The sequence below is a fragment of the Peromyscus eremicus genome, chromosome 15, assembly GCF_949786415.1.
Source record: "Peromyscus eremicus chromosome 15, PerEre_H2_v1, whole genome shotgun sequence".
Lineage (NCBI taxonomy): Eukaryota > Metazoa > Chordata > Mammalia > Rodentia > Cricetidae > Peromyscus > Peromyscus eremicus.
Genome location: NC_081431.1, coordinates 38,375,889 through 38,399,112, shown reverse-complemented (window position 1 = coordinate 38,399,112; position 23,224 = coordinate 38,375,889). Strand labels below are relative to the sequence as shown.

At 41.1% G+C, this 23,224-nt stretch overlaps 1 protein-coding gene across 2 annotated transcripts in view; it reads right to left on the bottom strand.

Moving 5' to 3' along the window:
• Positions 1–23,224, bottom strand: part of Tdrd5 (tudor domain containing 5) — a 48,034-nt gene extending 24,810 nt beyond the window's left edge. For both annotated transcript variants that reach the window (XM_059280596.1, XM_059280597.1), the window contains exons 1-9: positions 22,975–23,224; positions 22,043–22,435; positions 19,383–19,576; positions 16,076–16,159; positions 14,571–14,627; positions 11,952–12,105; positions 9,055–9,260; positions 7,844–8,064; positions 670–882 (exon numbers count right to left, since the gene is read on the bottom strand). In XM_059280596.1, coding sequence (XP_059136579.1) covers positions 670–882; positions 7,844–8,064; positions 9,055–9,260; positions 11,952–12,105; positions 14,571–14,627; positions 16,076–16,159; positions 19,383–19,576; positions 22,043–22,435; positions 22,975–23,206 — 1,754 coding nt within the window. In that variant the 5' untranslated portion in view covers positions 23,207–23,224. The remainder of the gene's footprint in view (positions 1–669; positions 883–7,843; positions 8,065–9,054; positions 9,261–11,951; positions 12,106–14,570; positions 14,628–16,075; positions 16,160–19,382; positions 19,577–22,042; positions 22,436–22,974) is intronic.

The window sequence follows — 23,224 nt, the reverse complement described above, 5'->3', positions numbered from 1 at the left end:
CACCAGTCAAAACTGTTCAACCCCTGGGCATCTAAGTGTGCCTCTTAGCATGACCCTGAGTTACTTTCTTAATAAAAGACCAAAATGTATTCTCATGGTCCATTCAAATTCATAATCAAGTGACAGAAGACAAGACAGACTACAGACCATCCATAAAACGAGTGATCAGGGGCTGGAGAGACAGCTCAGTAACTAACAGTGTGTGCTGCTTCTGTGGAGGATCCCAGCTCCACGTCAGACAGCTCATGACTACCTGTAACTCCAGCGCCAGGGGCTCCTATAGCTTTGGCCCCTGTGGACACCCAATCATACACGTACACACACAGTTAAAAACAATACAAATAAGTCTCTTAAAAACACAATAAATGGCCAGGCAGTGGTGGCGCATGCCCTTAATCCCAGCACTCGGGAGGCAGAGGCAGGCGGATCTCTGTGAGTTCGAGGCCAGCCTGGGCTACAGAGTGAGATCCAGGACAGGTGCAAAGCTACACAGAGAAACCCTGTCTTGAAAAAACAAACAAAATATATTACGTGATCATTTGCCAACTATGCTCTATGATAAGATGTAAAGAATGGATGGAAATTGGCAAGAGAAAGAAAAGATCCCAGCTCCAAAGTTCCATGATTCAAAATTTCATTTTTCCAGCATTCTTGCTGAATTCAACTCACTTGAGGAATCGCAGCGAGGACTTCTGAACAGTTCCAATATTTCCAAAGTCTGGGTAGAATACTTCAACTTCCTTTTTCCCAAGGATTCGGTGAATAATAACCCGATACCACCACTTGTCCTCAGAAATCCTTACACAACAGAGATGTCCTGGTTGAATAAAATATTCTGGCATGATGTACCGATCAGAAACCAGCTGGTTAGAATAACAGCGCCTGTAGAATTCCATAATACAGGAAAACCCATAGAGTAAGAGAAAAAATGATAATTTTTACTGATGTATCAAGAACAAGAAAGTCTTAGCAACAAAGAAAAATTTAATTTTCTCGGATTTGTTAATATCTATTAATGTCAATTCCTTTATCGAAATCCTTTCATCAACAAACTCCTTCCAAGTATGAAAATTACACACTTATCTTGTTATCTTACATTCTCTGAAGAGAATGTAATCCAACTTCATTCCAGAGAATTTCCTAAAATGGATACTTTCCTGCATTTATGGTTCGGGAAGATCTTGGAAGAGGGACAAAGGACTGTAAGAGCCAAAATCCCAGGAAATGTGCTGTGACAGTCTCACCTGGAGTTAGCCACACAAACAAGACCAGAATAATGGCAGTTGAAGGGGAAATTTCATGGGGTCTCACCCTAAACAAAGAACTGCAGGCAGCCAGTGACTGCTGGGAGAAGGAGAAGTGGTCTCTCCTAGGAAATGAGCCTCAGTATTGGTTATCCAATGCAGAGTGGTCAGCCCTAAAACAACATACATACAAACCAAGTTTTTTCGTGTGTGTGTGTGTGTGTGTGTGTGTGTGTGTGTGTGTGTACATATATTGTGTGTGTTACATATACATATACATACAATAAAAATCAAAGAAAAAGAGGCTATCAACTTGAAAATGGGGAGTGGGTGGATGGGAGGGGCTCTAGGGAGGGGCTGGAGGGAGAAAAGGGAGGGAAAGTGATATAATTCTATTTCAGTTAAAAACATTCTTTTAAAAAAAAGCACTGGAGACAATAGTGAGATCTTAGCTAAACTATGTGGAGGGTTTTAGGAGGGGGACTTCAGACGCAGCACACACTATCATTCTTTCTGGATGACATCCATTTTCACATCTCACTTCACTACAGATAAACTCTCCCTAGAAGACCGATTCCTATTTTCAACTCTCCGGAAGCCACGCTAAATGTCCTCTCTCCAGACCCCTTCTCCTCCCTTCTTCCCTTAGTAATAAGATACCCTTATTTTAACTAGCCATCCAGACTTCCCAGGATCTAAGTATGGCTATTTGAATAGAAAGTTCTAGCTAATAGGATATTTGAAAAAGGAAACAAAGACGAAAAATTACTGTATACTTTATCACAATTTTCAAAAACTTAGAATATGAAAACTTCAAGTCCTGTCTTTCAAAGCAACAATATTTCTCCCTCCCATTAGCTAAGAAGGGGACCCTGGCAGATGTGTGGCTAACTACATCCAAAGGGGTCAACATGGATGTCCTTACCACTGTGGAGCACCCACGTTCACAAGCATGCTTCTGTTGGGACTTGAGGGGTAGGCAGGCTACCACGGCTAAACACAATCCTAAGACTGTCAAGTCTCCAGTGCCGACTGTCTGCTCCTCACCTCAGAGGCAGTGAGTGGAGTGTGGAGTTTCCCTCACCCCAGCTTACACCTCCTCAACCTCTGCTCAACAGCCTTCACACTGAGAGTAGTTCACACTCTCCACTAGTCCCTTTCTTACCAACTGAAGTTTGACTTTCCTAAGTTCTCTCCAGTTTGTCCATTTACTGACCTTTTCCTCACCTCAATTCATTTTCTACACTATGACTGGAGTTATCCTTCTAAAATAAGCTGTTGTCTATATCAGGTTTTCACCACTGTGACAAAATACCCAGAGGAAACAAACGGAGGACAGTTTCAGGGACTTTGGTTACGTCATTTCTCTGGTGAAGTGGAACATCGAAGGAAGGATGGGTGAAGCAGAGCTTTGACCTCATGGCAGCCCGTAGGCCAAGAGCAGAGAGAGACGGGTCAGGAACAAGTTATATCCTCTAAGGCAAGTTTCCCGTGACCTACTTACTTTAGCAAAATCTCACCCCCTATTTTGAACCACTTGCCAGTCACATCTCTAAATTATGGCGCTATCAACGCATTGATCCATTGATGAGGTCAGATCCATCATGATCCAGTCACTTGACTAATCCCTGAACACTGCGTTGAGAACCAAGCCTTTGGGGACACTTCCTGTCCTGACTATAAGAAGGTCCTCCCCCAATCTTTAAGAAAAGTTTCAGTGGCTTCTGTCTGTAAGAGCGCCCTCCCGTGACGCTCACAACTCAGCTCTTACATCTCCGATTTCGTATCCAGCCATGCCCTCCTCACATGACTAGTGCTAACTCTGCTTCCTTATTGTTCCCAAAGCCCACCACCTAATCCTCATTAATGCTGACCCTAGTGCCACAATATATCCACTCCATCTCTGTTGGAACAGTCAGAAGAATGACGACGCATGGTGAACAATGCCTTGGGGAACTCTGGGAGAGGCTCCAGGGAAAAAGGCAGCGGGCCTTTTACTTCCCTAGATTGTTCTTGGACTTGATTTTGTGCCTCCTGTGACAAACATTTACATTTAACTTATAAGACATGTTTATTCCTGTTGGATGTCAGAACACAGCTATAGGACCCAGTCTGGTGAGAGGACATGCTGAGTGCCGTCCTCGGTGGACCTGAATCTGGACATGGCTTCTGTTTTGCTTTCTTGCTTTCCCAGATACAGTCTATATAGTACATACCAGGCAACTGTGTTTAAATTGGTCTGTCCTGAGGAAGTTCTGGGAAAAGGCTGCTCTGTTAATTTTTAGTATGCGCTTACTGGCATTTATTTACATGCTTTTCTGAACTCAAACAACCTTGAATTGTTGCTTTCTTTGTAACATTCCTGTATAAAAGCACTCTGAAACTGAAGTAAAATTGTCTACAGCATTAGACTGTTGTTTACCCCCTTCTTCAAGGTCCACAAATCCCAGGCCTCAGATAGATCTGCATAGGTTGATCAAAGTTGACAGTCTGAACTGGCAAATCCTTGCTTTTGAGGCCTCGCTCAAATATCAGCAATGAAGCTTCCCAGACAGAACTGCCACTTCTCACTCTACCCCACTTACCCTCAACTGTCCCCCCAGCTTTAGTGTGCTCACCCAGGCAAGGACCATGTCTTACATATGTATCCTTGCAGTCCAGGGCCTCGGGAACCGGACACTGAACAGTTACAGGGGAGGGGGGTGAGAGCTGGGTTGGTAAACGGCTTGCCTGTACAAGCACAAAGGCCCAAGTTTTACATCCAGAACCCAAATGCTAGCATGGCGGTGGAGGCACACATGTTTAACCCCAGCACTCAGGAGGCAGAGGCAGGCAGATCTCTGTGAGTTTGAGGCCAGCCGGGTCTACAGAGTGAGCCAAAGCTACATACAGAAACCTTGTCTCAAAAAAATAAAAAAAAAATACTAGCTGGGCAGTGGTGGCCACACCTTTAATTCCAGCAGCGGGAGGCAGAGGGAGGCAGAACTCTGAGTTCGAGGACAGCCCGGTCTACACAGAGAGTTCCAGGACAGATGCAATGTGGAGGCCAGAGAGATAGCCTCAGGTCTCATTGTCAGGAATGCTGTCCACCTCCTTTGAGACAAGGTCTCTGACTGACCTAGAGCTCATTTGACTAGCTGGCCAGTGAGCCCAACGACCCTTCTGTCCCTGCTTCCCTGTGGGAGCCCGTTCTTGGGTTCCTCGTGGCTTTACCCAGCAGGTCCGCACAGAGGATGATTAGGACCACAGGCCTGAGTGCAGGTGTCTGAGATGGTCTGCACTTGGCTGTGCTGGGGGAGGAGGTCTTTTGCTCCACCCCTTGGTGTCTCTATAAAAACCCTGGGGCAGAGACAGTTGGGGCCCATTGGAATAGGTTCCAGGCCCTCTCGAGGCTATCCTTTATTTTCTGTTTATCTCCACAATAAATCCTTCTATCTAATATTTCCTGCTGCTCACACTCAAAAAAACTCTGGGGAGCTGTGGGGTTGGTGGGTAAATGTCCCACACTTCCCCATACTAGGATTACAGGTGTTTGCCACCATGCCTGGTATTCTTACGTGTGTTCTGGAGACAAAACTCAGGTCTCTGAGTTCACAAAGCAAGCACTTTACTAAGCTATCATTCATGACAGTATTTCTAAGAGATTATTATGCGACTTATGTCAGGTAACTTGGGGTGTCATATAAATATATAATACGGTAAAACAAAAACATGGAATGCTTTTGTAAATACAAAATAAACTACTATTTATGTTAAACAACATAGTTGGATGTTCTTGTTCATGAATTTATAGTGACTGAATTTATTCACATCTTATATAGTTTTCATTAACAAAGACCAGAGTTTTTCAGTAGACAAAAACCAAAGAACAGGTCACAAACCCTGGGGCCCTGGTATCTAGTAACTCCACACAATCAAGCTGTTTTCATAATATGACTAAAATACTGACATTTTCGCTCGTGCTATAAAAACAACAGGTAAAATACCGGGTGCTTTAGCTCAATCAAGGCAGTGTCAAAACTGCTGCTACTTGTGACTGACAGTGTCCTACAGTTCATTAAAAACAAACGAACAACAACAAAATCAGTATCACTTAAGAATGTCCTTGAAGCCAAAACCAGATGTGGTGGTGTACGCCTTTAATCCCAGCACTCAGGAGGCAGAGGCAGGCGGATCTCTGGGTTTGAGGGCAGCCTGGTCTACAAAGAGAATTCTAGGAAAGCTAGGGCTACACAGAGAAACTGTCTTTTTTTTTTTCAAATGTACTTGATAAGGCAGTGCAACTAAATTATCTGTGACAAAAAAAATTGAAGCACACATACAGTATTTTAAACTAACCTTCAGTGGTTAAGAGTGTGTACTGCTCTTGCAGAGGACCCAAGTTCTGTGCCCAGCACACACACATCAGGCAGCTCACACCCACTTATACCTACAGCTCCAGGGTGTTTGCTAGCTCCTGACCTCCACTGTCACCTATATCCACAAGCACACACTCCCACACAGACACATAATAAAATAACCTTTAAAAATGATAACTAAGCAAGGTAGCACACACCTTAAATCCTAGCACCAGGAGGTAAGGGGAAAAAAGGTAAAATAAAAAATAGTAACAAGTCAATTGTTAATGTAATACCATTTGCACTTAAAGAACTAATATGATGGTTAACATTGTTTTAAAATTTAATATTACTGTGCTTAAGAGAACATAAAACAAAAATGCCTCTAACTTGTAAGCTCTGCTTGACCAAGGTCAGATAACTTCCTGGAATGCTGGGGTTGTTCTTGTAATTGTCTGGTCTTGTTCATGTAAGGTAACAAACCACGTGTTTCACTTCTGTAAACAAGCTTGCTGGCCTGACTGCACATAGGAAGAATGTGTGCCCGCCTGCACATAGGTGGACTGTGTGCCTGACTACAGGTACTCAGGAAGCACATCAGTTATGTGTTCTTTTCCTTGATTGCATGAAGACAGGAAGTCCATAGCCCTGTGAGTTTTGCCTTTATAAACTCCTGACTAATGGAACTGAGAGATGCATCTCGACAGTGCTCTTGGGAGCAGTCCTGGAGTTGTGAGTACCCGGCACCACTATCTGAATAAAGCCTCTTTACTAAAATGTATTCGTGGTCAGACTGGCGGATCTCTGAATGACCCCAGACCCCTAACACTAACACTGCAGTTCAGAGGTGAGTATTTGAAACACATCTCCCAAACTTCACTTCAAGGAGAACTACTGAGACTGTACATTGTCAATGATAGAACCCAAGCCTTCAAGCCGGAGTTAGGACTTGGAAGTGCTGCATTCACCACCACAAGCCACAAACTCTGAAAGCTGATGCTGTTCTGACCGTATCGGTGGTAATAAAGACAGTCTGCTTCACAGAGACTGAATTCACTCAACCCCCACAACTCCCTTACTGGTAAGTAGATCTCAGTTTCTTACCGTTTTATACAATAAGTGTTTTTTTTTTCTTTTCAATATCATGGAATGAAACACATCTACATTTGGACAAGCTGCATAATTTGGTAAAGCAGCATTTAAGAAAGGGCCCAAACATGACATTATAAAATTATACGTAGGTACAAGTCACTTCAGGGCTGCTTTCCATGTTTAGAGGAGCCCCAAGCTTGCCTAACTGCTCCACAATTACTATCTTGAAATTCTTATTTCCAAACAAAGGGCCCTGTATTTTAAGCTGGTACTGGGGCCAAAATTAAATAGTTCGTTCTGGATCTTTTCAAAGAGCTCAAGCAGACCAATCAATTTTAAATTTAAATTAAGAGCATATGAAAAGTTCAAATTCTAAATTGCAACTAATTTTATGAAGAATTTGTAAAGTTTTGACATTATCAAAAGACAATTTTCCAAAAAGACTATTAAAACATTAGTTTATTAGTTACGTATTAATAAGGCCAGAGGACTTAAGTTCCTCTATTATCCACAGTTTTCACTTACCATGGTTTCAGTTACCTAGGATCAACCACAGCACAAAACTATTAAATGAAAAGTTCAAGAAATAAGTAATTCATAAACTCAAAAGTGTACGCTGTACTGAGTGGCATGATGAAATATTCCTCTTCCTCTTTCCAGCCCAGGATACAAATCACTCCTTTGGAAGTGCACCGAGCTACATGAATTACCTACTACGTCAGTTATCAGCCCAGCTCCTACCACAGAATACGGCTATCACTGCTCTATTTTACTGTTAGTCTTGTGACTCTCTTACTGTATCTAATTTACAAGTTAATTTTAGCAAAGATAAGTGTGTATGTGAAAAAACAGCATAGACATACATATAGAGTTTGGTATAACCCAAAGTTTCAGCATCCACAGAGGGATATAGATATATACACCATATATGTGTATGAAGGGCTATTGTACATGCTTGGATTAGAAAAAGGTTTTTTTTTTCATAAAATGTTATTTACAGTACCACACATGGGTTTTTTTAAACTAATGTTTTAATTTTTTCAGTTTAAGTTTCTATATGATAAGAGCATCAGCAAGCAAAAGCGTTTCGTTGCTTTAGGAGTCCTGAGACCAAAATGTCTGACAATTATTAGTAAAGACTAATGAGAACACCAAGCATGAGGCTCCTACCGCATTTCAATCATCATATCTTCAAGCAACTCTGACGAGTCTCTGCTGTAGATCCGGATGTAGAACTGGCTAGGAGAGATTATATATTCCACAAAGACCCCCACAAGGGTACTGGTGTCCAGTGGTGGAAGTCTGCACAATTTCTTTGCATGGACAGCATCTGGTGGGATATCATGGTTTGCCACCGACAAGCTGAGCTGGGGCTTGTTGGTTTCTACTTGCTACAGGGGAGGCAGGGACAGAGAGAAATCATAAAAAACCTGTAAGGGACATTTCAAATCTGGTGACAGTATCTCTCAAACGCTATTTCATAAATCATTCTTACCACAATCATCTGGGAAATTATAAAAATCCAGATTCTTGGTCTCAAGCCAGGATTATGATTCAGAATACTTTAGAACAGAGCTCACAGCCACACATTTTACAACATTCTTCAAGTACTACATTATAAAAATACTGAGCAAAAAGTTAAGAGTGTTAAGCAACCGTCCTCAACAAAATGGGCAACATGACATCTCAGATATTCAGGCTGGAGCAAGGTGGGTTTCCATCCTACCTAAGCCCACTAGTAGGCAAAGGTGATCTGTAAGGAATGGATCAAATTCAGACTAGCTCTCCGATCAAAAGCATTTGCAAGCACATGCATTCTAAAATATGCTATTTCTCTAGGTCTTCCTACTGTCCTGAAGAAAATACAGCAGGGCTCTCAACTGCTCATTCCACTGAAGAGCCAGCTACCCTGAGGACAAAGAATTAATTCCTTAGTAACAACAAAGTCAGAAACAGGAGATGAAAATACAACAGAGATGTGTGAGGATGTCAGTGAGGAGAAAAATTAAACAAACCAGGTGAGAACGGGTACAAAGGCATCTGTGGCCACTGCTGAGGCAGGGCCAGAGCAGGGCTCCTGGACTTCTAAAGCCCTGAGGATTGCAAGCCTCCACCCTGAGGCTCAGGAATAGAGAAATCAACAGTGCCATAGGGAAAGAATTTAAATCTCAACCATCTGAAAAACTTTACAATTAGGTGTGTGGGGAATGAAAAACTGAAAACAAGAGGAAATGCTCCATAAAGTGGTGCTGGACTAAAGAACTGGCCTCTTCCAAGGAACGATGCTCCTAGAAATATGTTTCCCTAAAGAGCATTTTGGTTTAAAGCAACATTCATTCAGTTATTTGGTCTATTATATGAAGTCCTACAACCTCACTCACCAGCTGTAAAGGCTTTACCACAAGGTTAGGCTTCTTGTAGATTCTCGGTTCTGGTTCCTTGTGGTTCTTCAAAGGGCAATCCCACGTAGTCTTAACTGCTACAGCAGACAGTGGATTCCTGGAGGGACTGGAGACCCAGGCGCTGGCTTCTGTTTTCCTGTCTGGTTGAACTAAACACGAATTTCTGACTGATGAAAGTCCTCCACCTGAAAGAGCCAGAGTGCCCGCTGTGTGCCACGGCCGGAACCACTGCCACTAAGCAGCCCACGAGCTGGGCACTGGGGAGTCACTGAGCAATGTTAACTTGTCCTTGCAAACTGTTCAGATAGGGGGACACAAGGGAAGTTGTTCTAGAACAGAAACAAGCCCTAACATTCTCACACTGGGAAAACAGGAGCTGTTAAACCCTGGTGAGAGACTTTCTCAACATCCTGATTTCCAATTTCTCCTTCTAACTAAGCAGTGAGCAGCTGACAGTGTACATACTCTATGTATGTATGTATGTATGTATGTATGTATGTATTTACTTATTGACAGGGTTTCTCTGTGTAGTCCTAGCTGTCCTGGAACTTACTTACTCTGTAGACCAGGCTGGCCTTGAACTCCAGAGATTCCCCTGTCTCTACCTTCTGAGTGCTGGGATTAAAGGTGAGTGCCGCCACCACCACCTGACTATATATATTTTTTAATATTATGCCTGAACTCTTAGAGAATTCCTCAACCACCACCTATTTTGTTGAAATTTATGCATAGACGAGCACCTGAGACTGGCACATTCCAGGACTCCTCAGATCTATGCCTACAGTGGGTCCAACAGAAACGAACTCACAAGGTACAAAAATATTTATCACAGGGCTGAGGATGTTGCTCAGTGGCGAGATGCTTGCCTGGGATGAATGAGGGCCTGAGTTTCAGCCCCTGAACAGCAAAATAAATAAAAAACTAAAACTACTAGTCACGATGCTTTTATAATGGTGAAAATGGAAATGATCTAAATGTCCACCAACAGGACACAGGTTAAATAAATATATAAAAATGGTACAAAGGTAAAAATATACTAATATGGAAAACAATATATTACACATAAAAGGCAAAGACAGTATTTATATAATGCTGCATTGTATAAGGAAATTGTCATTATTAAGTATATAATATAGAAATACACTCACTGTAGCTATAAGCATTAACTATCTCTGTGTTATTTGGTTTAAAGAGCTTTTGTGATTAAAAAAAGTCTATGACTTCAGATCAGCTCTAGCTCAAATCTTCCAAGTCCTGTCTTCAGAGTATGTGGTGTCTTCAGCAACAGGGACTTGTCTTCCGGCTCTGGGAGGCATCCAAAGGAAGGCAACAGCCTGTACTGTTTCGGGTCACTCCCCTGGCTACCCTGACCCAGCACTGGGGTTTTAAGCTGCCAAGGGAGGCAAACCATCATGGGTACTCCTATCCAGCTGTGACACCCATGAACCATAACGATGATCTGAACAAGATGTCTTTAAGGTGCAAGATGGGTGCTCTTATCTTGGCAGTAAATCAATGACAGAATATGGAAAGGCAGTTGTCCATCAGAACCTCTTTCAAAACTTATAAAATAGACTGGGAAGGGAAAAAGCTGTTGGTGAAATCTTGTCTTGCAGACACAAGGATCTCAGTTGACACCCCCCTCCCCAGAATCCACATTTAAAAAAAAAAGCCAGGCATTGGGTGTGCATGCTTGTAATCCTAGTGCTGGAGAAACAGGGCCAGGGGATTCCTGGGTCTTCCTGGCCAACTAGTAACTTCAAAAATAAATAAATAAATAAATCAATAAAGAGGTGGGTGGTACCTGAGGGACACACCTGGGACTGTACTCCAGCTTCCAAGTGCAGCCCCACACATGCACCTCCCCACACACGTCTTATAAAAGTACCCTATTGTTCACACCACAGCAGAATGTCACCACTGAGGGAACTGCGTAAGGACACACGGGCTCCATCTACATGATCATAGAAAGTTATCTCAATAAAAATTCTACAAGAAAAACAAACAGAGCTAAAAACAGAAAGACAAAATACAATGCCCTAGATCCAATGTGGTTTCCTAAAGTAAATACAGAAATAGAAAAAAAGAACATTTTTAGAAAAACTGGAGTTTACTGTAAAGATATGAACGTAGTGTTCCTCATACACACTTGATACACTGTGACTGCACATGTCTAAGAAGCTTTCACTGCACAACCTGATAAGCGTTACTTATCAACCAACTATTTCAGACTTATTCCTTCAGAATTACTAATAACTGGACAATAAAGAAAATAATAGGCGGGAGAGAAGCTCAGTGGTTAAGGGCACTGACTGATCTTCCAGAGGACCATGGTTCGATTCCTAGCACCTACATGGCAGCTCATCACTGTCTGTACTTCCAGTCCTGGGGTTCTGATCCTCTTCTGGCCTCCCCAGGCACTGCTCATACATGTTGTACACAGACACACACGCACACAAAACACCCATGCACATAAAATAAAATAATTTTTTTAAAAAAGAAAAGAAATTGCTGGACGTGGTGGCTCATGCCTATAATTTCAGCACTTAGGAGGCTGAGGCAAAAGGATTTTCATGTGTTTAAGACCAGTTGGGGTTACACGGTGAATTCCAGGCCAGCCTGGGTTACATAGTAAAAACCTGTTTCAAACACTCAAAAAATAAACAAACAAGTTAAATTGTAAAAATTCCACTTTTAAAGGTAATAATACAGGTTAACTTTACTACAACATCACTAAGGAGGAGGTCACTATTCAAACATTTCATGGCTAACGTGTTTGGGTCATGTGATTCCAATGATGACTGTTAACGCTTTCTTCTTCCTGTCCTCAGAAGCACAGTTAGGAAGAAGGTGTGTAGTATACGAATGTAACTCACCAGGTGGTACTGGCTTCAGATCAGCATCAAACACCAGCAAGTCCTGCTTCTCTTTACTGAACTCAACCCGGAGAATGTCACTGAGAGCTCCAACAAGTTCTGTCACATTTAAGAACCCTAACTGTTTTGGTGAAAGTTGCTCTTTAAAAATTAGCTGTCATAAAAACAAAAAAAAGAAAAGCATAAAAACTCTGGATATATGTTAGACAAGACTTTAGTTGAGATTTTGTCAACCTAGACACTTAAGGTTCAGTGAACTCATGGAGACAAGCCTGTTTCACAGACGGCCAATCTAACCTAACCACTGAACCCCAGGTCCCAGAGAGATCCTTCCTCAAGACACAAGGTGGAAAGACAGCTCCTGAGGAAGGACACTCAAGGTTGACCTCTAGGTGCCACATACATAGGCATACAGGTGAGAACATACACAAACATGCACATACACATGCACATACACCTGTGCTGTTCTTAATACCAAGTTTTCATCTCTTGAACCAACATCAAGCAATTGAGCTAATTACAGTTACTCTCTCCTGCCTAGGCCTTAAGGAAGCGAAGGCTTGCTTCTAACTACATGCCTTCAGGTGCCAACACTCTAAAGACTGGCCCCTCCCAGGGTAGCACAGCTGTGGAACAGACCTTGTCACGTGATGCTCTGATGTGACACTCAATTCTCTGGGACTTCTCCCACAGAACACTTGGGGAATTAGGGGTCTCAAATCAGTCAGATCATTTAGAAGGTCACTTTTATAGCCATCAGCAAACCAAAGGAAAAATGGGCGGGGCGGGGGTGGCGGCAAATTAGAATTAGCATCTCTATTTCTTCACATTACGTATTAAAACTTCTTTTCCTGTTATGCTTATCAGTTTCTCAAATAATTGTGTTTTACTGTGAAGTCATAACTGAATATAAAGCTAGGGTGTAGAGTATTAAAAATATAAAAAGTAACTACTTTTTTTTTTTAGATTTAATTTTTCAAAATCTGCATGTGGGTACAAGTGCCAGTGCCCTGAGAAGCCAGAGGTGTTGGATCCTCTGGAGCTGCAGTTATAGGCAGTTAGGAGCCACCTAACATGGGGGCTGGGAAGGAACTCGGGTCCTCTGAGCTCTCTCTCCAACCCCCAAATTAGTAATTTTTCATAGTATATTCAAAAGGTCCAAGCAAATATGTTGCAAAAACAAGTCTCAGGAGGGAGAAGGGGATAAAACTGATGATGTGGCTGATCTAAGTTATATCTGGGGAGTGGTGAAAGAATAAACAATTTTAAAGAAGAAATTTATGATGAAAATTCTCACAAATAAAAAATAACCTCATAAAAAAAAAACAAGTCTCTGCTCATCCCCAAATGCTTCAGTCACCTGTGGGAACCCATTTTCAGGTTCCTCGTGGCTTTACCCAGCAGGTCTGCATAGAGAGGATGATCTAATCACAGGCCTGAGTGCAGGTGTCTGAGATGGTCTGCACTTGGCTGTGCTGGGGGTGGAGGTCTTTTGCTCCACCCCTTGGCATTTCTATAAATACCCTGGGGCAGAGACAGGGCTCTTGGAATAGGTTCCAGGCCCTCTAGAGGCTACCCTTTATTTTCTATCTGTTTATCTCCACAATCTAAATCCTTCTATCTAATATTTCCTGCTGCTCTCACTCAAGAAAACTCTGGGGAACCGTGGGGTTGGTGGGTAGCCGCCCCGCAGTCACCTAGCAATCATTTCCCTAGAAATAACTATTATTGCCATTTTCTGTATAACTTTGCAGAATTGTCAAAACTTAAGTTCTTTGATATACGATTATATAAGTTATGCACCTTGCTTTTTCAGTTACTATAAAGGTAATTCCATGGTGTTATTATATGAAACACAGCTTAGGTGTACTTTACAATTAGCTGAGTCAATTCATTGATATGTCAGATGTATTTTATTCTAATTCTTTTGGTATGCTTTCTGCTTTCCTAGCTCCCAACAAGGAGCAATAAAGAAGTTGGTAGAGTTCTACTCCCACACCCCTTCTTTTCCAGATTTATACTAAGGTTTTCCCATGTTTTAAACCTAGCTAGAGGTCATCATTTTTTATTTAAACAGTAATGTTTTAATCGGTACAAGAGAGCAGTCTTTTAGACCCACTTACATGTTCACTTTAATCCTTTGTTCTTCAACCCCCTTGAAGACTCAAGTTCTAATCTGGCATCATTTCATTTACCCTAAAGTACATTATTTGTCTTTTTTTTACAATACAGGTCTATTTACACTTCTCCATTTTTTTATTATCTGAAATGTCTTTATAGTGCCTTCATTCTTGATATTACTACTGGATATAAAAGCAGGACTGTATATGGGGTGTTCTGTTTTTATGCATCTCTTCTTGGTACTGTCACACTTCAAAAATATGTTAATCATTATTTCAATGATGGTATAACAGTAAGTATTCTTCCTGTCCATAACCAAATATTTGTTACTGGCCATATCCTTAACTATCATAATTTTTTAAAGCCACTAAAACACAAAACAGGTGGTTTAAGTGTTAAAGGCACAGACTTAGAGGATCCAGTAGGAATAGCAGACTCTGTCTATCATAAGAAAATGAAGCAATACAAAGAGCAGGCTGGTGAGAAGAAAACTCTTACCTCAAACTCTCCAAGCAATTTAGAAATAAACAAACCTTGTGGAAACTTCGATACAACCTAATCAACAGAAAAAACACAGATAAAATTGAATATTAAGAGATAAAATATTAAGATTGGTTTTCATTTCAAAAAACATTACCATCATAAATATTTCATTTTGCACATTTACATAATTTTTAGGACAAGTCCCTAAAAGTGGACTTGCTTTAATTTCAACACAGTATAAAAAACTTTGTGCCTTCCTAAATCTTCTAGATATAGTATTTATAAAATTCTAATTCACACATCAAAGGAAAATATAAAGTAAATATCCCTTTAAAATCTTGTGACCAAGAGACAATCACTGCATTGCAGAACCATCTTTCAGAAAGACACACATCCATGCTCCATTACTCATCCTTTTCCATGAAAGGGCAATGCCAACCATGGCATTCTAAACCCTGCCTGAAGTACAGTAGTGTGTGCTGGGCACATTGCCTTGGAAACCAACAGCAACATTAATAAACTTTCTTAGGAGCCACATGATTAATCCTTAGTTGAATGAATCCTTTATCAATGAATACTTTTCTTTTTTTTTTTTTTTTTGGTGCTGTATTAATCGTGAACATCTTTGAACAAACAATTGTTAGACATTTGTTGAAGTTTCAAAAACAACGAGAAGATGCCTGAGTGTGTCGGTTTCACCTACCTCCCATCAAAGTCGCAGTAAGTGCAGTGAGATAATGTAGGACAGTGGGAGCTATAATGGCATTTTGCTTATACTGATCAAAATCCTCAAGGCACACTAAACCCCCTGGCCCAATTCCTAACAACCAACGGGTTTCCATATATTAATAATGCAAAACAATGAAACGGCCAATCATATGAAAGTATAAATCAGTACTAAGGACAGAAAAGGCTAGCTAATGTAAACCTATCATTTAAAATGTGGCTGAAAGTAAAGCTGTCTGCGGAAGTGTCCTTTTCTTCAAATCTTTTAGAGAGTAATATAGTAATTTTTATCTTCAACAAATCAAATGTCGGTGCCTCTGATGGCAACCTATGCTACATAAATGTTCATGGACTTCAAATGCAGAATTTTTCTAAATAGCCAAGGACCAAAGCAACTCAGATTTAATCCCTCCCAGGTCCTCCTAAGTGAAACATGGAACATAGACACACTGGGCTGGACAAACTGTTTGTAATAACGTTACATGTTCAGGAGAAAACACTGGGTTAGGAAGACCCTGAACGTTTGTCAACAATGATGTGTTGGAGAACCAACGGAAAGAAGCAAGAAGAACACTCATGGAAGAACCATTTTCTAAACAATTTCACATGAAAATTTCCAGTACAATTTTATTGCTTTTTCTGATTTAAAAATTAGTATATATGTGTGTGTGTACATATCAAAATTTTAGAAAAGATGAGGTATAAATACAAAAATAATAACCATTGTAGACAATTAAATTCAACCACACATGAAAACCAATTATTTTTGTTTCCCAGAAATGGAAAATACTTACAAATTTTATCTTATGTTTTAGGTCTGGATCAATAGTCCCACCAGGTCCAATCTGGGCAATAACTGATTTGAATGTGTTCTCCAACTATGAATAAAAGAAAAAGTCAAATCACTAAAAAGTCAAAGGTAAATGTAAGCAATCTGTAAAAGAAAATGTATTTCAACAAACGGGTCAAATCCTGTTCCTAAAAAGTGGCACTGAAGGCCACAGAGATGATGACTCAGTGGTTAAGAGCACTTACTGCTCTCGTAGAGGACCCAAGTTCAATTCCCAGACTTGGACCTCTGTGGCATCTGCATTAACATGAATATACTCACACATAGATACATATGCATACACACAGTTAACTAATAAACATTCTAGGTATCATTGAGACATTTTATATTATATAAAATATGCAAATAGAATTTGTGTGATACTAGACATTGAGGAATATTCCAAGATAGACAGCATTATCTATTACAGATTCAACAGTCTTTAGTTAATCGGATACGCTTGTCCAGAAAGGACGCTTGCCATTCATTTTCAAAGGTACTTAGTATTTATTAAATACTTAGTGACTGCCTAATACCTGGAAGGCAGGGCTGTTAGAAGTTCTGAAAGGTAGGAAGGAGTGTTGAGTCAGGGAATGAGTAGCGTGAGTGGCCCTCTAAAGAGCAGTGGAGGAGAGCCCCTTCACGTAATATAAGCGAAGGATGAAGGAAATGATAGGAAGGTGGCTGTGCATGTGCGGCAGTGGCAGAGGTACCATCTAATGTTTCTGGGAATCTGGAAGCACAGGCCTCTCCTAAGGGCACAGGTGGAAAGGAGGATGGGTGAATATTTGAGAAGCAGTGACTGAGGAAGATGCCCATCATCAACCTCAGATCTCCACACACACCCACATGAACAATACTTAACACACATACACAATTCCCACTCCCACCATTTCTCTTCACAGTAGGGAGCCTAGCCTAGTGTGAGGGGAGAGAAGGCAGACATACTGAAAAGAACAAAACTGGGGCAGAGAGATTGCTCAGTGGTTAGAGCACGGGCAGTGGTGGTGCATGACCTTCATCCCAGCACTGGGGGGCAGAGGCGGATGGATCTCTGAGTTCGAGGCCAGACTGGTCTATACAGCAAGTTCCAGGACAGCCAGGGCTACACAGAGAAACTCCCGTCTCAAAAAACCAGAGAGAGAGAGAGATTGCACTAGCTCACTGGCTTCTTTCCCAGGGTTCAATTCCCAGGATCCACATGGCACATGGCAGGTGACAACTGTCTCTAACTGCAGTTCCAGGAGATTGGACACCTTCTGGCCTCTGAAGGCACCAGGTTTACACACGATGCACAGACACACGTGCAGGCAGAACACCAACACACATAAAAATAAAAATAACCAGATGGTACTGTGAACTTTGAGAAAAACCTCACCCCTACAAAACAGCCAGCAGAATTATGGGAATAGTCAAACCAAGCTTATTAAGTACCTCAACTCAAGGTTCTAAGACACAGCTTATGTATGAGCAATGATTAATCTGAAAATATCATTTTTAATACAATAAAAATGAGAGGTATAAAGAGTAAGTTTAATAAAATGCATACAAGCCATATACATTAAAAACTAGTATACATTGTTGAAAGAATTTAAAGATAAAAATAATGAAGAGATGTGCTGTTTTATTGAATTCTGGGACTTAATATTAGAAGACTATTATATTTCCTCAAACTTATCTATAGTATTCAATGACATTCTAATCAAAATCAGACTTATTTTTGATAAAAATTTAATCAGATTTATATACAATTAAATATATACAATGTAAAAATGTAGAATAGCCAAAAACAATTGTAAACAAGAACAAAACTGTTGGACACAATTTTATAATTTCAAGATACTATAAAGTGGCAGTGACCAAGGAGCACCAGGTAACAAGGGACTTCAATGTGGAGAGCACACCTGTCTAATAAACAGTATCACCATAACTGGCTATTCTTATCCAGGAAACTTCATAGATGGCATATTATACAAAGATTAATTTGAAATTGGTAATAGTCCCAAATATATATAAAATGTAAATCTCAAAAATTCTAGAAAAAAAATGTAAAAGAATTTCTTGTTATTTTTCATTCAGCAAAGATCTATTAGGTGAACAAGAACCATATGAGAAAACTTTGGAAACAATTACATCACCAGACTTCAATTTACCAAAGACAAGATTAGGAAAAGGAAGAGTGGGGCTGGAGAGAAGGTTCAGTGGATAAAGATACCGGCTCTTACAGAGGACCCAGGTTCAATTCCCAGCACCCACCTGCTGGCTCACAACCATCTGTAACACCAGTTCCATGGAATCTGATGGCCTTTTCTGGCCTTCATGGCTGCCAGGCACGCACATTGTATACATACAGGCAAAACACTCATACACACAGAATAAATAAGTATAAAAAAGAATTTAAAGAAGCAAACCATAGACCAGGAGAAAATGTTTGCATTACATGTTCATGTTAAAAGACTTATACTTGCCGGGCAGTGGTGGCCCACGCCTTTAATTCCAGCACTCAGGAGACAGAGCAGGAGGATCTCTATGAGTTCAAGGCTAGCCTGGTCTACAGATCAAGTTCCAGGACAAGCTTCAAAGCTACACAGAGAAACCCTGTCTCGAAAAACCAAACAAGAACAAAAAGACTTATACTCGGAATATACAAATTCTTCTATTCCAATAAAATGACAACCCAATCTTGTAAAATGAGCAAATGACTCTGACATCTCAAAGACAATATACAAATAGCAACTATGTATATAAAAAGATACCTAACATGAGTATTAGACATAGTCTCCAGCATGAAATCAAATGACATACTAAACAGAAGCTGGAACTGGAGGTGCAGCCATGGAGGTGTTGGCCAACACCTGCCAGAAACAATGTGGCTGATAAAACGCCTCTCACCTTTTCCTAATCACTGTAACCACAGGAGGGCTTATCAATGAATGGCTGGCTTCAATCTTTCGTTTTTATTATTATTATTAATTTTTATTATTGTATGTGTATAGGTGAATGCTTGCACGCATGTCTGTGGTCTGGTCTGGTACCTGCAGAGGCCAGAGGGGGGTCATCAGATTCCCTATAACTGGAGTTAGAGGGTTGTGATCCACCATGTGCTGGGAATTGAACCTGGGTCCTCTGTAAGAACAGCTGGTGCTTTCAACGACTCCACCACTTCTCCAGCTCCAGGTTTTGTCAACTTTCTCGTCGGGTCTAAGTGATGACACTCTGAGCTCAAAAGCCTATTTTTGGCATTTCTCTCTCCCTGAGTTCCGGCACCTTACCTGGTTTAATTTTTCAGTGTGGTTCAGCCTTGAAATCTCCACTGTATTAAATGTGGGCATCTTCTCCATATTCAGTACTTGCTTGGGTGATTCCATATTTGAAGTGGGTTGTGAAAAGCGTGTCTTCATTACTGGGAATCCAGTAGAATAGGAGCCCTGTTGTTTCATTCTAAATGGCTGGGTAAAAATTTTACCTTTTGTGAAGAAAGAAGAAAAAACAAAAAGTGATTAGCAATTTCCCAGAGATTTTATAGAAAAAGACTAGTGTGAGCTAACAGCCCTCAACTTAGAAAAAATAATTAAGGGAGTGTATATATTCAATAAAACTTACATACTATAAAAGTGATTAGTCATTTATTTAAAAAAATACTAAGAAACTACGTTCCTGAAAAGATTGTTGCTCTCTAAAACTCCATATAAGGTCACCTGAATAGAATTGAGAAGTAGCATTTTTAGGTAAAACCTTGAAAACTTAACGGTTATTGTGGTGGTGTTTATTGGACAGGCATGCTTTCCACATTGAAGTATCTCATTACCTGGTGCTCCATGGTCGCTATCACTTTATAGTATCTTGAAATTATAATTTATATAAATTATAATTATAATTATAAAATTTGTCCTACAATTTTGTTCTTGTTTACAATTGTTTTGGCTATTCTACATTTTTCGTTTTTACATTTCCATATACATTTAATTGTATATAAATCTGATTAATTTTTTATCAAAAATAAGTCTCATGATTTTGATTAGAATTTCACTGGATACTATAGATGAGTTTGAGGAAATATAATAGTCTTCTAATATTAAGTCCCAGAATTCAAGAAAATAGCACATCTCTTCATTATTTTTATTTTTAAATTCTCTCAACAATGTTGAGAGCAAACAGTGTCCAACTAAAAAGTTTGCATACAACTATGCTTCTCACGGTGGGTGACCACCTTCTAAGGAAAGGGAGGAGGAAATGCTATGAGGTAAGCCATGGTCCTAAAATAAAAGTTCTCATCAATATCGGGAAATGTATTCTGTAGTACAACGTGTATTTCTGAAAATCAGCACAGCCTAGTGCTTTCTTTACCCCAAGATCAAGTTTACCAAATATACCAATTACGCCTGAGATATCTGAAGATATGGGAGATGAGCCATGATGGGAAATGTGAACAAGTCAATCACTGGGAAGGAATATCTACTGTTTGGGAAACATGTGCAAACTGCTTTACATAATATGGTTTTTTGCCTGTTTTCCTCTTCCATTGCTGAGGGCCTTGTACAGGCTAGGCAAGAGCTCTACCACTGAGTTACACCCCTAACCTTTGTAAGCTTAACCCTCCCACCCCCCACCCCCCTACCCCCCCACCCACCCCCCCACCCACCTCCCACCCCACCCCCACCCCCGCACAGTTCCAGGACAGGCAGAGTGAACTACATCACCCACCAGTTTAAACACTGCTTTGTAAATTCATGACACACTCTCATGACACACTCACTCTGATCTAAATGCAGACTCTGGAGAAAAGGGTCAGTGAAACAGGCATAAAATTCTCTGAGATAGGCCCCTGCCCTGGGCAGTGGATATTCTGTCTAGGGTCTAAGTGATGATTATATTACTCTGAGCCTCATCTGCCACACAGAATAAACTTACTAAATGCCAGGCTCTCTACAGACCTTGTCTCATGTGAGGTCCTCAGTACAAATCCAAATTCCATGTATTATATTATAGACTTTGGAGATCTGGAGACCAAGGCTTATGCAGATTAATTAATTTGCCTAAGATTATTCAACTTAGTGGAAGACGGGTTTTAACTTTAACAAACTCATGGAGTTTAACCCTTCAATTACCTTTCCCTATATGCCAGGATTGCTCTACCATGGGTTCGTCCACAGAAGAATCTTTTTTTAAAAATATTTTCTGTGTATGGGTGTTTTGCCTGCATGTATGTCTGTGTAACACATGCATGATTGGTGCCCACATAGGCCACAAAAGGGGATGAGATCCTCTTTAACTAGAGTAACAGACAATTTTAAGCCGCCATGTGAGTGCGGGGTACTGAATACCGGCTCTCTGGAAGAGCAGTCAATACCCTTATCTGCTGAGCCGTCTCTAACTCCACAATTATGACATCACTTCTACTTCTCCCTCTAACCCTTCCCATATCCCCCACCTCCCTCTCAAGTTTGTGACCTCTTCAATTACTGTTACATACAACACACACGTATATAAATATGGCCTGCTGAGTTCATTTGGTGCTGCTCACATGTAAATATATATATAGGGCCGACTGCTTGGGATTAGAAAATCCACCACAAGCTGGGCAGTGGTGGTGCACACCTTTAATCCCAGCACTCGGGAGGCAGAGGCAGGCAGATCTCCGTGAGTTCGAGGCCAGCCTGGTCTACAGAGCAAGTTCCGAGACAGCCAGAGCTGTTACACAGAGAAAACCTGTCTCCAAAAAGAAAAAAAGAAAACCCATCATAGGGCTTGTCTCTGGAGAAGACAGATTCTCTCTCTCAGCAGCCATTAACTGCCTGTAGCTCTTCATCTTGGGGTGGAGTCTTCTGAGAAGTCCTCCATCACACTGATGTATCAACTGCCGTTGTACTTGTGGGTAACCATATTTTTGAGTGTGTGGCCATGACCCAATTGTTAATGCCGCCGGGCTTACCTGCTGGCCATCCTCTCTGCTTTTCCTCTGAGACACTCCTTTTTAGTGTCAACAAAGAACCCGCTCTGGTCTGCTCTACAGAAATGACATCCGAAGCTGCACTGAGCACTTCAAACATAGAGAGGAATCCGTACTGCATGTACTGGAACGATCGTCCGAAACGCTTCGCAAACGCCTTTTCAAAGTCAGAGAGGAGAATGGGGGACAGGGCCAGAAGGTCTTTCAACTCACTCTTCACAACAGCTGGAAGTATAGGGGGCACCCTTCCACGGTAAGGCACGCGGCTGGAGCAAACACTGCTTCTTCCCTTCTGCATGGAGTTCCGGACCTTATGGCTCCCCCTCTGCTTTGCAACTAAACTTGCTATTCCTTTGGTGGACTCATCTGGAATGGCTAAGGAGATACGGGGGGTGGGGGGGGGGGGGAATCACTTTCAGGTGAAAGACATACTCCATGTATCCTAACTGCAATTGTCTCTCCAAGGAGCATCCCATAAAGCTCTTGGTTCCACCATTTTTACATTCTGACTAACAGCTTCCTAACTCCTCTACCAGGAGATGCAAAGAGCCCACTGTGTTATCACTGTTAACACCTGGAAGTTGTGAGACTAGAAAGGAAGACCAAGCATGCCTACAATGACGTTTTTGTGCTCCGTGAAATTTAAAATGAGTTTTAGGCATTTAAAAATCAGTAACCTGAAACTGTACCAATAAAGTTTTGTGAATATCCACTTTTCTGGAGAATGGGGATGGGGGGGGGGTGTTTTTTCCCATTACTCTCTCTTTGCCCATAACCTCAAAGGCACCAATGACCACAACCCGATGACATCCACCACCCTGGGATACAGGATAACTGTACAGCTAGAACAACTCTGCACTGAGTGATATGTTTTAATTATAAAGCTTATAGACCTTCCAAAGTCTTACACGTACCTTTCAGTATGATGGTACCATCCCCACAGGGGCAGACACTAACCACATCAGGCATATCCAACACCAGTTCCATAGTGGACCGATATCCAAGGATTCGGAGCGGTAGATGGTTACCAACCATCAAAAGGTACTCCTTCTCCAACTGTTGTGGGGTCAAACCATCTTTAGTGGAAATAAGAAGTGACCTTATCTCTTTCCTCAGACAGTCCTGAATACGCTCTTGTTCAGACATTGTGCTACAGGATTTAAG